Genomic DNA, 13312 nt, shown 5'->3' with positions numbered 1-13312 from the left:
AAGCCATGCCTTTATGGAAGACTCCAATGTAATGCAACCCTGCGCAGTGGAGGGGGCGAGCAGTCGCCCGCCCTTCCCAGTCTGCAGCAGCAAAGCCCCCAATTCTCCAGGGGGCGATCCCACACCCTTGCCCTCACACTGGAAGGTGCCCTAAAAAGCCTGGGGCCTCTTATTTGAAAGGCAGTGAGCGTGGGGAAGGGGGGGGAGGCCTGTGGGTGTCTCTCTTGCCTGAGGAGTTGGAGGTGCTTGCGGAAAAGTCAGGCCATTTTCGCTCCGGCGGCCACTTCGGCATGGGGCTAGCTTGGGTTAGACACATGCATACACACACCATAGAGCTCTGCTTTCCCGTAGCAGCTGCTGCCTCTGCCTCTGCCTCTCCCGCCTCAGCCTCTCTGCCCGGCACACACACAGGTTCAGATTTGCGCGCTGTTTCAATCCTCGATGACGTGTCTCCGTCGCGGGCCAATAGGAAGCGGGCTCTGGTCAGGACAATGGGAGGGAGCCCGCCAATGAGCGAGCGCGGTGAGTTGGCGGTAGCCAATGGGAGCAGCGCTGCCTGGAGAGTAATGTTACAGAACGGAGAGAGTGAGGAGGCTGCGTCTGGCTCGCGCTCTCACAGCCATTGCAGTACATTGAGCTCCATAGAGACAGCGCCGGGGCAAGTAAGAGCCGGACGGGCACTGGGCTACTCTGTGCGGCGCTGAGGGTGAGTCTGGGGCAGCGCCGCGGCGGGGAGAGCGCCCCGAATAGCTCGGAACCCCGCGCGGGAGCCGGATCCCCGCGGCCCGGAGCCGGCGGGTCAGGATTCACACAAAGGCAAATGAGGGGGGATCGTGGGGGGAACTGCGTACGGACAGGAGCCTTTTTCCCGGGCGCTTGAACCCTGCCCGGCGACGGGAGCCCGCGGACCCGTAGCCCCCTTGGGCTGCTGGGGACCCCGAACCCCGCGAGTTTTTTTTTAATCACAGCACGGAAAAAAATTTTTTTAATTTTTTTAAAAAAAATTTAAATATGTGTTTTTGGGTGTGGGGGGGCTGGTGGCCGGTGTGCGCGGGGCGCGGGGTAGGGACGGGAAGACCGCGCTTGAGGCGGCGAGGGCGCGGGGCTCGGCAGGCTCAGCCTAAGCTGCTTACAGTGCATTGCATTAGCCATTGCTGCAGATAGAGCCCCAGACGCCGCCGCCGCCGCCGCCGAGCGAGCTTCCCAGCCTGGCGGGGCGGGGGCGGCCGGGGCCCGGCCGGGCTGGGGGGGGCGGTAAGGGCGGTTGCGGGGTGGGGGGTGACGGCGATGCGGGGATCCCCCTCCCCGTGCCCCCTTCTCCCCGGGGCGCGGCGCGGCGCGGGGGGGAGAGGCGCCGCTGCGCTCGCTGTAATATGGCTGACTCGAGCTCGGCGCTGCTGGCTGGAGAGAAAACAAGGCGGGCGAGAGCCAGAGCTAGGGGGAGCTGGCTGGGCGCTCCAGGTCCCAGGCAACTTTTTTTTTTTTTTTCCTCCCCCTTCTCTCCCCCCCTCCCTTTTCACAGCCCCGTGTTTTCCGTGCGGGGGCGGCCCGGGGAGCGCGGGATTTGGGGGGAGGCGGGCGGCGGCTCCGCCGGGGAGGAGGAGGTGCCCCCCCACCCCAGGCGCTAGCGGTGGGTCTGGAGGGGCCGCGCCCCCCCTCCTCCCCCTCCCCCTCGTTCTTACCCCTCCCCCTGCCCGTAATGGCTGAGTGTGCGCCAGAGCGCACCGCGCACTCCTCCCCCTCCCCTCCCTCACTGTCGGTCTCCCACACTCACACACACACACGCACGCACACACAAAGGGAAGGAGCCATATTCTCGCTCTCACTCTCGCCCTCTCGGCGGCGCAGGCGAGGAAGACGAGCAGCGGCCATTCCGTGCGCGCCGCGCCGCCGGGTACACACGCACCCTCACGCGCCACGCGGGGCCCCGCGGCTCGACTTGTCCCCCTCCCAGATCTCCCCTCCCCCCCGCCTTTTCCTCATTTTCCCCGCCCCCGCTTAAAGCGCGGGCTTCGGGCGGAGCCAGACCCCATTTCGAGTGGGGACTTTTGCTCTCTGGCGCACGACAGACACTTCATACAAAATGGGGGGGCGGGAAGGAGGAGGAGGAAGGAGAGTCGCCGCCGCCCCCCGGGGCCTGCTCGGGCCGCCGCGCGCACGCGGAGCGAGCCTGGGGCTGAGCAGACGGCGGTGACGGCGCGCAGGGGCTCGAGCCCGGTGCCCGGGCCGGGGTCCCCCTCTCCGCGGGGGGTGGGGGGGTCCCACACGTGGCGCCGGGGCGGCCCCGCTCCCGTATTTCTTTAAGAAATGAGATAATCTTCTTTGATGCCTCTCATTACTCCGCCCCACCCCCCCCCTGCCAGTACTTCCCAGCAAAGTTTAGGAGAGGTGTGGGGGGCAAGTGCGAAGTGGCGGGAAGAGCAGAAAGCGGCGCGTCCCGCGGGCCCTCCCTCCTCCCATCTAATTAGTCGTAAAGAGACACTTAGAGGCACTGGTTTAAATGGGGGAGGGGGGGGGAGTTTAAAAAAAAAAGCCTGCGCTACTGGCTGGAATGGTTCGTCAGCCCCTGAACCTTGTTTACTCAGAGAAACTTCAAACCGGACGCGTTTAGTCAGGGCGCAAGTCCGCCGCCAGTCCCACAGCCGCCCCGAGTGGCCTAGCCCAGTGCAGTGTGCACAAGGGCCGCTCCGCCCGGCCCGAGCAAAGTTTAATACAAAGGGGAGGCGGCGGCCCGGCTGAGAATGGGATTGAGAAAGCCTCGACCGACCTCCGGCTGGAGGAGCTAACTTCCCAGAAGTCATAGGAAAACGTTGTGCTTGTTGAGGACTGGCTAGTTTTGTGTTTAAGGTAGAAAAACCCCCAAAGTGAATGTAAAACGTAGCTGATGCCTATAGCCTAGCACGCTTGGCTCTGTGTTAATGGAGGGTATATCCGCTGCGTCTACACTGAAGGTGTGAGAACCACTTTGTGCGGATCGGATTGGCTGTCAGCGCCATGGCCGCTTTCAGAATGGAATCCCCTTAAGATCGTGCACACAACCATTTTAAATACTTGCGCTTCTTTCAGAGTACTTAAGATGCGAAATGTATGGCTTGCTTGTGTTAACTTTCAGCGTCAAGTATTCCGAAAACATGAGCTGATCCCCAATCTGCCGTGCTTTTTCAGAAAGAACACTGAATATCCAAGCCTATAGCTGGCTTTAATGATTTTTATTTGTTGACTTGTAAAAAGATACCGAAGATTTTACATGATTGTGTCTTTGTCTTTTTAAGGAAAGTAATCAAAATGGGCAAAGGTGATCCCAAGAAGCCGAGGGGGAAAATGTCCTCATATGCCTTCTTCGTGCAAACCTGCCGGGAGGAACACAAGAAGAAGCATCCAGATGCTTCTGTGAACTTCTCAGAATTTTCTAAAAAATGCTCAGAAAGGTGGAAGGTAAGAGCAGCTGGTGAATTAAGACAGTTTAAGAGAGTTGCGTAGCAAAACCCAAAATGTCACGCATCCCTGCCTGTAGTCCAGCATTGTGTGGCAGACTGGTACTACGGAAAAGGACTGGGTAGCTAGTAGACCTGTAGAGGTAGTATAACTGGGATTTTAAGTTCGGTTTGGGGGGAGGGGGTCATCCGTGTGTCTGCTACAAGTGTGGGTGATTAATAAAGTTAATTATAGATATACTTACTCAACGTAATATGGTTTGGAAGCTATTATTTTCTGTTTGGTTAAACCAATATATTCTTTTATAGACAATGTCTGCTAAGGAGAAAGGAAAATTTGAGGACATGGCAAAAGCTGATAAGGTTCGTTATGAAAGAGAAATGAAAACCTACGTACCACCTAAAGGAGAAACAAAAAAGAAGTTTAAGGATCCCAATGCGCCGAAGAGGCCTCCGTAAGTACTGCTTCCTGTTTTCTCCTTGGCACTTGCCAGGTACCTTATTTAATGGGCCACCTTGTGAGTTCAAGCTCTTGGTAACATTTCTAAACCAATAGTGGTTTGCATGGCATTTTGAGATTTTTATTATGTCTGCCAAACCTTAAGCACTTAACTACATGCAAAGCAGTTGACCGTAAATTAGCTGTGGTCTTTTTGTTCAGGACTGTCACCATTAAACGTTAAAGATCACTGGGCATACCTTAGATTATGGCAGAATGTAAGACTTGATGACTCGTGCCTTGATTATGAGTAGAGAAAAAAACTTGTGAAAGTTTTGATTTGCAATAATACTACATATGTTTTGTTACCATGTAAACTTATAATCTTTGAATTTCTAATTTCAACATTGAACTTTTCTTTTCAGTTCGGCATTTTTCTTATTCTGTTCTGAGTATCGTCCAAAAATTAAAGGGGAGCATCCCGGTCTTTCTATTGGAGATGTGGCAAAAAAATTGGGAGAAATGTGGAATAATACTGCTGCAGATGACAAGCAACCTTATGAAAAGAAGGCAGCTAAACTGAAGGAAAAATATGAAAAGGTAATGAGAGATATATGTGTTAGAAGACATTTCCTGGTGTTGTAATTAGGGGTAAAGATAATTAGATTTAGTGTATTTCATGTTCACCTCATTTATGTTAAATTGCTCTTCAAATTAAAAGAACTTAAGGTGTGGTGTAGTTTTTATAATCCAATTTCTCTGTTTGGAGCAAACATTGCTTATTAATGCTAGGTTTCACTAAGAATTATACTATAAATCTCTGATTTCTGAAGTTGGTTATCTGAAATTAGAAAATGCTCAGAAAATCAATTATCTAGAGTTAAATCGTTTGTCAAGCCCTGGTTATAACATATATTGATTGACAACATGTCATAGTTTCCTAACATTAGACTGCCCAATATCTAATTTGTTGTCAAATATTGTTACATCAAATATTACAACTTGGAAAGCACATTTGACAAGTATAACCTAAAGGTCCCTTTCGTACCCTTCTGATTTGCTGTTCATTTGTCCTTTGTAGAACCTCTATTGGCTTAAGCCTGGCTTTACTGTCATTTTGCTCTATAAACTATAACAGTGTTGGCAAGATGTATGTCCATTTATAGTGTCAGATATGAAGAACACTTAAATTGTAGCCTAGGGACTTTTTTTTCCACCCTTTTGTGTTTACGTGTTAAAGGAAATATTTTTCATTTTGGAATCTGGTTTGGCCTATTTAATGATCAGTATATTTGCTAATTTGTCTTAAAACATCTCTTCAAGTTTTGAATGGTCTAGTTATATAGATTAGGGTCTTGAAGTTAAGAGAGCAGAAGAGTAATTTTTTTGCATTCAGAAGGTGGCAGTGTCTACCCTTTAATCAAAGTCCCTATGCATTTCTGGTTTTTAATAAACTGCTGTTAGAATGCTTACATAATTGCACTTCAGTGAGGCATAGAAATTGCAAATATTAGACATGTCATTCTGATGGGCCGTGGATGGCTAATTATAATTCTCAAATATGTATATCTTTTTTTCTTGAGGACTTGGTTATTTTGATGTATCTGTAAATACCAAACTAGGAGTAACAGTTATAAACCTTCTTCTTTCCCCATTCTCTCTCTCCTATTTCTATTTTTCCCCCTACCTACTTCCTCCTTTCTCCCCCCCCCCCCAAAAAAAAAACCCCACTTTACAGGATATTGCTGCATACCGGGCTAAAGGAAAGCCTGATGTTGGGAAAAAGGGAGGAGTTGTCAAGGCTGAGAAGAGCAAGAAAAAGAAGGAGGAGGAGGAAGATGAGGAAGATGAAGAAGACGAGGAGGAGGATGAAGAAGATGATGAGGAGGATGAAGAAGATGATGATGACGATGAATAAGTTGGTTCTAGAGCAGTTTTTTTTCTTGTCTATAAAGCATTTAACCCCCCTGTACACAACTCACTCCTTTTAAAGAAAAAAAAATTGAAATGTAAGGCTGTGTAAGATTTGTTTTTAAACTGTACAGTGTCTTTTTTTGTATAGTTAACACACTACCGAATGTGTCTTTAGATAGCCCTGTCCTTTAGTGGTATTTTCAATAGCCACTAACCTTGCCTGGTACAGTATGGGGGTTGTAAATTGGCATGGAAATTTAAAGCAGGTTCTTGTTGGTGCACAGCACAAATTAGTTATATATGGGGATGTAGTTCATTTTCATCTTCAGTTGTCTTTGATGCAGCATATGAAATAATTGTTGTTCTGTTAACTGAATACCACTCTGTAATTGCAAAAACAAAAAAAAAGTTGCAGCTGTTTTGTTGACATTCTGAATGCTTCTAAGTAAATACAATTTTTTTTATTAGTATTGTTGTCCTTTTCATAGGTGCCCTTAAATCATAACTTTTCTTTTTGAGGGGAAGCTCGTCTTTGCTTTTGTATGCCCATTTGGGATCACATGAATTATTACAATTTTCATCATCTTTTCATATAGTTAGCCGATAAAAAGCTTTGATCTACACACCCTGCGTAATTGTGATGGGGTAATAAAAGTTGTATAGAAACAATTTTTCTTCCATAACTGGAAATCAAAAGTCACCAGTTAATAAACTCAAATTTCATATAGTACAGTATTCTATCCAATTAGAACATTTACCAAGTGGAGAATATAGAAATTTGCAGTGTGGAATTATTTGAGTGAAACGTACTAAAATTCTGTCCTTGAAGGACCAGTAGAAGGGTATATTCTAATCTTTATGTGGGGAATATACATTCATAATTTCATTACTATGTAACTGAAGTTATGTTTATAATTCCCGTCCTTCAGAAGAGCTGAGAATGTACCCCAAAAGCGTGAGTTGAAAATACAAGACTGCCACATTAATCTTTGGCAGCAGACTTACAGAAGGCTAAGTAGGCTTATATAGTATGAAGAGCTGGCAGTGAATGGCCCCTTGGGAAACTTGAGATTCTATATGGTACCGTTATAACTATGTAAATCTAGATTTGATTTGTCAGTCCAAAACAAAATTCTAATTGTCTCATAAAGCGAGGCATGATCTTCCCATTAAAGTTTATATTAAAATTGTAATATTCGACCCTATACAAATAGACCTTGATGGGAAATAGACTTAAAATTTGGCATTAGGGTAAGATGAAGCCTAATGTCTGATTTGATCAAATCTTTTTTCCCTTCCAAAGCTAACAGTGTATTCATTAAAACTGACCATTTATATGTTTACCTGCTTACCATTTGGGGGGACAATTTGGCAATTTTGTGGTTTTGAAATTATGGTTCTCTTAAGTGCCAGTGTTTTAAAATAGCGTTCTTGTAATTTTACACGCTTTTGTGATGGAGTACTGTTTTGTTATACAATTTTGACTTTCAGATTCTAATTTCAGTTTTGCATTTGTTTATGTATAATTTCAGGAGGAATACTGAACATCTGAATCCTGGATGATACTAATAAACTAATAATTGCAGAGGTTTTAAATATTCAGTTAAACGGCTTTCACTTAATATCCTAAGATTTTATTAAATATATTTTGAATACTTTGTTTCAAATAAGATTTGCCACTGAAGAATTGTTTTTAAAAATAGATGTAGTCAGGATACATAAAACGTTAAAATCTCTGCCTTTAAAAAAATTACAATCAAAATGTTCAGTACAAAAACTTTCATTCTTCTGAACATCAGAATTGATAAGTGAAATTATGTCCTTAAATTAGGGGCAGCAGCACTGATTTCCCCCTTCCCCAGCTTCAACACATGGTCTTTATAACTTTTCCTTCAAAGTCATTGATGTCGCTGGGGATGTTTGACATACTCTAATAGCTTAAATTTTTGTTTTGGTCAGTAGATCAAATAATCACTGCACTTATTTTATGTGTTGTACCCCTGAGGCTGGCCAAGGTTTATAAAAGAGGTAGAATTTTTATTATGTTAGGTGTCTAGTGGGCTTCTTGGAGTACAAACATGAATTCAGATTTTCCTTAATTTTGTTTCTCAGCATCTCTAATCAATACATTTTATCTGGTTTAAAAACGAATTTGATTTGATCTGGTAAATTGTTAGATTCTGACACCTGACTACTGTTCTTAAGCATTTGAGATGAGAATTTAGAGCATAGCTTTTCCTAACAATGTAGTTCAACTGGCATTTTAGATTAGTAAGCAAAACATTGAATAGTTCTCTTTAATATTAAGTTGATCTCTAACTTCAGTGTAACTTGAGATGGAAAAAATCTGATTAGGCAGAGTTTTCACCTGGCCTGAATAAAGTAAATTTTGATCTATAATTAACACTTAGGGATCTTTACAGTTCAATGGTAACACATTCATAACTGCCTTGAGGCACTAGGATCATAGTCTTATGAACCAAAGATTAAATTATGTTCAGTATCATTTTAGTAATTTTATTGTACTATAGCTCTTTGAAAATAACGTAATTCCCATTGACGAGAATAAGAACATCCTATTTCCCATGTGTTAAAAATGAGAGGTCACTCTACCTAGTAATTTGCTTCAGCCATCTGTATTAGAAATACAATTTGGCAGGTTTATGCAGCTTGATATTAGAATACAACACCAAGTATCTTGGGCTATATTTACTGAATAGTCAAGAACTATTGAGATAGAGAAACATTACCATTTTGAGAAATTAAAATACCTTGGTATAGTTCTCATACAACCTTTAAAATGCCTTTTTAAAAATTTATATCTATCTTCCTTGGGTCTTTACTAGAAAACAACAATTTTCTCATTTTTCCTTATCTCCTTTTAGCAGCAAAAATAGGAATGGTCATGTTAGCACTTAGTACATACAACTCGGGAAATTCCCTGGGCATAAGCCAAAAGAGCATGCAGTGGAGGAAGAATGAGGTAAAATGTTGCTCTTGTACGAGCAGCTACTAATGTTATTAGCTCTACTCTCCCACAAAACAGTTTCTTAACCTTTTTCTTTTCACAGCATTATTTAGCTGGCTGGTAGAACCCCTGCACCCCCTTTTCAGAATGTTTTAAGTGCATAAAACACCTAAGATTACAGATCAAACATTGTTCTACAATCATTAAAATAATGAATTCATAGACTCCACATTAAGAAACATGCCTGCCTAGATTAGTATTAAATCTTCCAGACAATTTTAAGTGTGGAACCAGTTAATACCAGGAAACGTTTCTCAACTGGACCAAAATTTGGCCCTCATTTATTGAACCCTTGTGGGTTGGGAAATAGTAAGTCTATAGAATAATTTGAGGCTGGTGGATGTCTATTATATTTCATAGAACATCTAACTTATCTAGGCCTATAGGGTAGGTTATAGCACCTACCTTACTGTGGTGGTGAAGCTCAAACAAGGTATATGTAAAGTGAGAGTCCAGCCGTGGCCAGAAAACCAGTCATCAAAGGAGGAAAAGAATTATAAAGAGCTGTAGGTATATCATGTGTGGTCATCTTTAAAGTTTATCAGAATGTCTGAAGTCTTTCTTATAGATCTTATTATGCAGTAGACTGAGGGTGTATATAAGAGTTGATATGTTTTAGTTTTATGTATATCTTTGTTTTTGTAGTCCCTTTATGTACTCATCTCAAACAGCCATTTGTAGTGCATTCATTGACGGCCAAAATCCTTGATCATTATGAAAAAGATCTTAAATACAATCCTATCTTCATTTCAAATAATAGAGTTAATGAGGGACAAATTCTATAGGAGGTGGTTTGAAGAATCCTAAAGGAGAATCTGGTAATAAACAGGGGAGGGGGCGATTCAAAGAGCCAGTAAATTTGGATGGCTCCAAGACATTGTGGATAGTCTGACTAAAATTTGTTGCATTAGGAAAGGTCATCACTTTGCCGCTCAGATGCTTTGGGGTGAAACACAACCCCAATGTAACCCCAATTATATTTACAGGCTTTAATGTGTAATTAAGTGGGGCTCCTTTGAATTATAGGGTGTAATTGTGAGCTTTGTTATATTTTCATTTTATTGGGTTTTAATCAGCTACTGTGATGAAATGTTTTAAACCCAGATTAGAACTAAACTGCCCTAAAACTGAATGGGAATTAATACAGTAGAAGATTTAGTAAATCTATTGTAAAAAGTGGCTGGCTGGGACTTCCAGGAGCAGAGAAGGCCTGAAGCTCAATCACATGGATTGTTTATCACTCACTGAGAAGCAGAGCCAACAGGTCAATTGGAGGAACACAGGTTAAGGAAACAAATAGTAACTGTTCAACCTGGGGATGGTGGCAGTCCTCACTGTCTTTAGGAGATTACATTCCTTCCCCTGCCCAATGTTGTACAGAAGAGGAAATACAAAAGCTTGGTCTGGACCAAGGACACAGACATATGTGGGATATGAGCAAAGGCCCCCCCCTACAACCCAGGTCAAGAGGTGGACAAGCAGCCTTATTTCCTGCTAGGAGAAACTTTACATTACAGCAGGGATTCTTAACCTGGAATTCATGGACTCTGAAAGGGTCCAGGGTGAGATTTCAAGGATCTGTGAACTTCAATTGGAAAAAGAAATGGCATCTTCACTTGAATATAATTGGTAACATGATTCTGACAAGGATTCACCAGAATGCCTAGAGAGTCAATTGACACAAAGAGATTAAGAACCCCTTCGTCAGAGGGGATTTTGGTGCAATATCTCCTGGTAGTGGGATCATAGATTTAGAGTTGGAAGGGAACATTTAGGTCCCCCTCCCCCGTCTTATAGGTAATGAAACAGGCCAGAGGCTAAATGATACCCGAAATCATTCAAGTATTAAAAAGTGGACAGGACTCCAACATTCACCACACCATGCTGCTCAGATGAGAGGTACCATGTGGGTTTTTTTCATTACCAGGCTGTCAAAAATCAGCTTCTAGCCTCAGCTATGTCTCCATTCCCTAAAATGATCTTAAAAGAAAAAACAAACTCCTAATTGCAATACATGAAGCCAGTAATGAAAAAGGGTCATATTAATAAGCAGATAGTAGAGTCAAAGGTTATGAAGTTTGAGTAAATACACAGAAGATGGTTTTATGTATTTTGTAGTAGATTTTGTGGGTAGTTGGTTTTCTAATTTTCTGGTTGCTGTTAAGAATCGTGAAGGGAAACTCCACCTTGAATATGCACCAAGTAAATTAAAGCATGTGTTTTGAGGGGAAGCATACCAGACACACAGGTAGCCCTTATTTAAAAGCAAAACCAGAACCCTACACTCAACATTCTCCATTAGTCAGACTTATGAAGCAGGAAAGGAATTCAGAGCAAATTACCTGAAGATTCGTATTAATTGCTCAGGTTCCCTCAGCCCTGGCCTACTAACAACCTTGCTCAGTTTTTAGTTTGACATCCTAGGGGATGTCCTAGGGGAGTAGCAACAGAACAGAGCATGTGGGAGGCTTCTACTGCATTTGGAGGTGAAGTGGGAAAAACTGGAGAGGAGGCTGGACACTTCCTAGCCATTCTGAGAGCTTAAAGCACCAGGGTCACCTTACTTAGTTTTGTTGAGACAGTATTTCATTGTAATAGTTGGAGAACGTGGGCCCTTTACCCTGTTTTCATGTCCTTAGTCTCCTGCCCAGATTTACAATTCCTGGCATGTATCATCACTGATGGCCTCCTTTCCTTTAGAGTAATTACACTCTATCAGAAACCCCCCAAAAATATTCCTGGCAATATGTGTTAAAGTACCTGGTTCTGAATGGGAAATGTTAAGAGGTCAGTAACTTCGGAAAGGATTGGTAGCAATAGAGAAAAGAGGGGAGGAAGGAGGTAACAAGTCCTTCAAAGAAAACAATTTTATGAAGACATCTGGAAATCCAGTGGGACAAGAGCCCTCCTTCTCCTGGGCCTTGTCATTTTATAGCTCCTGGTAGTTAAGGTCATAGGATCAGGGGGTTTAGGGTTGAAAGAAAAGATTAGAAGCCATCTGGTCCAGAGACATGTATGAGGACCCATTCTCAATGTCAAAATATTTTCAGGCTTTAGTATCTCTTGACTGAGAAAATCAGACTAAGATAGCTAATTGAACATAAGCCAGTTCCCACATACCTACTCTAGCAATCACCTGGAATTCACACAAGACTAAAAAAAAAATGAGTAAGAAATCCCTGCTATAAGAATCCTTCCACCACAGAACTGCACAAACAAGTCAACCAGAAACTCATGCGCAAAGCCAATCCCAGCACAAATGAGCTCAGCTCCCAGCAGGACCAGATGTATAGCCTTCAGGGCTATGTCTGGAAGTAGCAAAACTAAGAGGGCCCCAAGAAAGCCCAGGAGAGGTCAGGAAGCAAGCACTACAGTGGTTACAAAGTCCCAGGCAGGGGACCTAGGAAAAGCCCAGAGAGAGGCAATGACCAGGACAGCTCAGCTGCCCAGAGGTTCTGAGGTCCCTAGTAGTCTGTCCTGAGATACCATAGAGGGCTCTGTAGATTCAGCCCTCTGGATGTCAAAGATGGGCCCTGCCCCCTATCAGCACACACACCCACTATGAGACCAGGCAGGACCAACTCTGAAGCCACCCAAAAGTTCAGCAAGAGGCAGAGTCTGCCCCTGGCCCAAAGCCCCAATTCAAGAACTAAAGCTGGAGAGATGAGTAATCTTGTCTTAAGCCACTAAATAGTATTTTTAAAAAATACTGTAGATCTAGGAATTCCTCAGAAGAAGAGAAGAACTCAACAACTACGAAGAGTAACTAAAAGGGGGAAAAATGGATTCTCCACAATGCCAAGAATAAATGAAGTAAGAGATTTTTAAAAATTAAATAAAAGGCCTCAAAGAAAGAATTAGAAGGAGAACAAATAGCTTAAAAGAGAAAATTAGTAAACTTTACCCATGAAAGGGACTCCCTGAAAACTAGAATAGATCAAACATGAGATGGCAAGAAATGTTAGAAGAAAATCAAAAAGCTAAGAAAAAAAGAATATTTAAGATATTTTATAACAAAAACAACCTGAAAAAAAAAAACCAGTCAAGGAGAGATAATTTAAGAATCACTAGATTTCCTGAAACCATGATTTAAAATAATTAAAAAATTTTAAAACCAGACATTATATTTCAAGAAATTGTAACTGAAAATTGCCCACATCTATTTGAACCAAACTGCAAAAACAAAGACAGAATCTACTGAACACCTGAAAGAAACCCCAAAAGGAAAAAGATCCCAGGAATGTCATAGTCAAAATCCAGTGTGTCCAAGTCAAAGAAAAAAAATCCTGCTACAGGTATTCAGAAAGAAGAAATCTAAGCACCAATCAACTACGCTCAGGATCACACATTTTATTATTTGATCCTCCCATCAATTCTGTGACGTGCATGCTGAGAACTTGAGGAGATTAAATGTTTTGACTTCCACTATTCAGCTAGTTGAGAGGCAGAGGCAGAATTCAAACCTGGGTCTTTCCCTACTCAGGGTAACAAATCTGC

General features: G+C 43.2%; 1 protein-coding gene across 3 annotated transcripts; it reads left to right on the top strand.

Annotated features, from left to right (window-relative positions):
* Positions 1–539: 539 nt before the first annotated feature.
* Positions 540–7938, top strand: HMGB1 (high mobility group box 1). 3 transcript variants are annotated; one of them, XM_036744759.1, is made up of 5 exons: positions 540–706; positions 3273–3435; positions 3744–3889; positions 4299–4473; positions 5612–7938. In XM_036744759.1, the coding sequence occupies exons 2-5, from the start codon at positions 3286–3288 to the stop codon at positions 5789–5791; spliced, it is 651 nt and encodes a 216-aa protein (XP_036600654.1). In that variant the 5' UTR covers positions 540–706; positions 3273–3285; the 3' UTR covers positions 5792–7938. The 3 variants fall into 3 exon arrangements, with proteins under 3 accessions (XP_036600654.1, XP_036600655.1, XP_036600656.1); XM_036744760.1 differs by lacking the exon at positions 540–706 and adding an exon at positions 1783–1894; XM_036744761.1 differs by lacking the exon at positions 540–706 and adding an exon at positions 2567–2847.
* The last annotated feature ends 5374 nt before the right edge of the window (positions 7939–13312 follow it).

This window comes from Trichosurus vulpecula, chromosome 2 (genome assembly GCF_011100635.1).
Source record: "Trichosurus vulpecula isolate mTriVul1 chromosome 2, mTriVul1.pri, whole genome shotgun sequence".
NCBI lineage: Eukaryota > Metazoa > Chordata > Mammalia > Diprotodontia > Phalangeridae > Trichosurus > Trichosurus vulpecula.
Note: the sequence above shows the minus strand (reverse complement) of the source record. Positions and strands in the feature narration are given on the sequence as shown.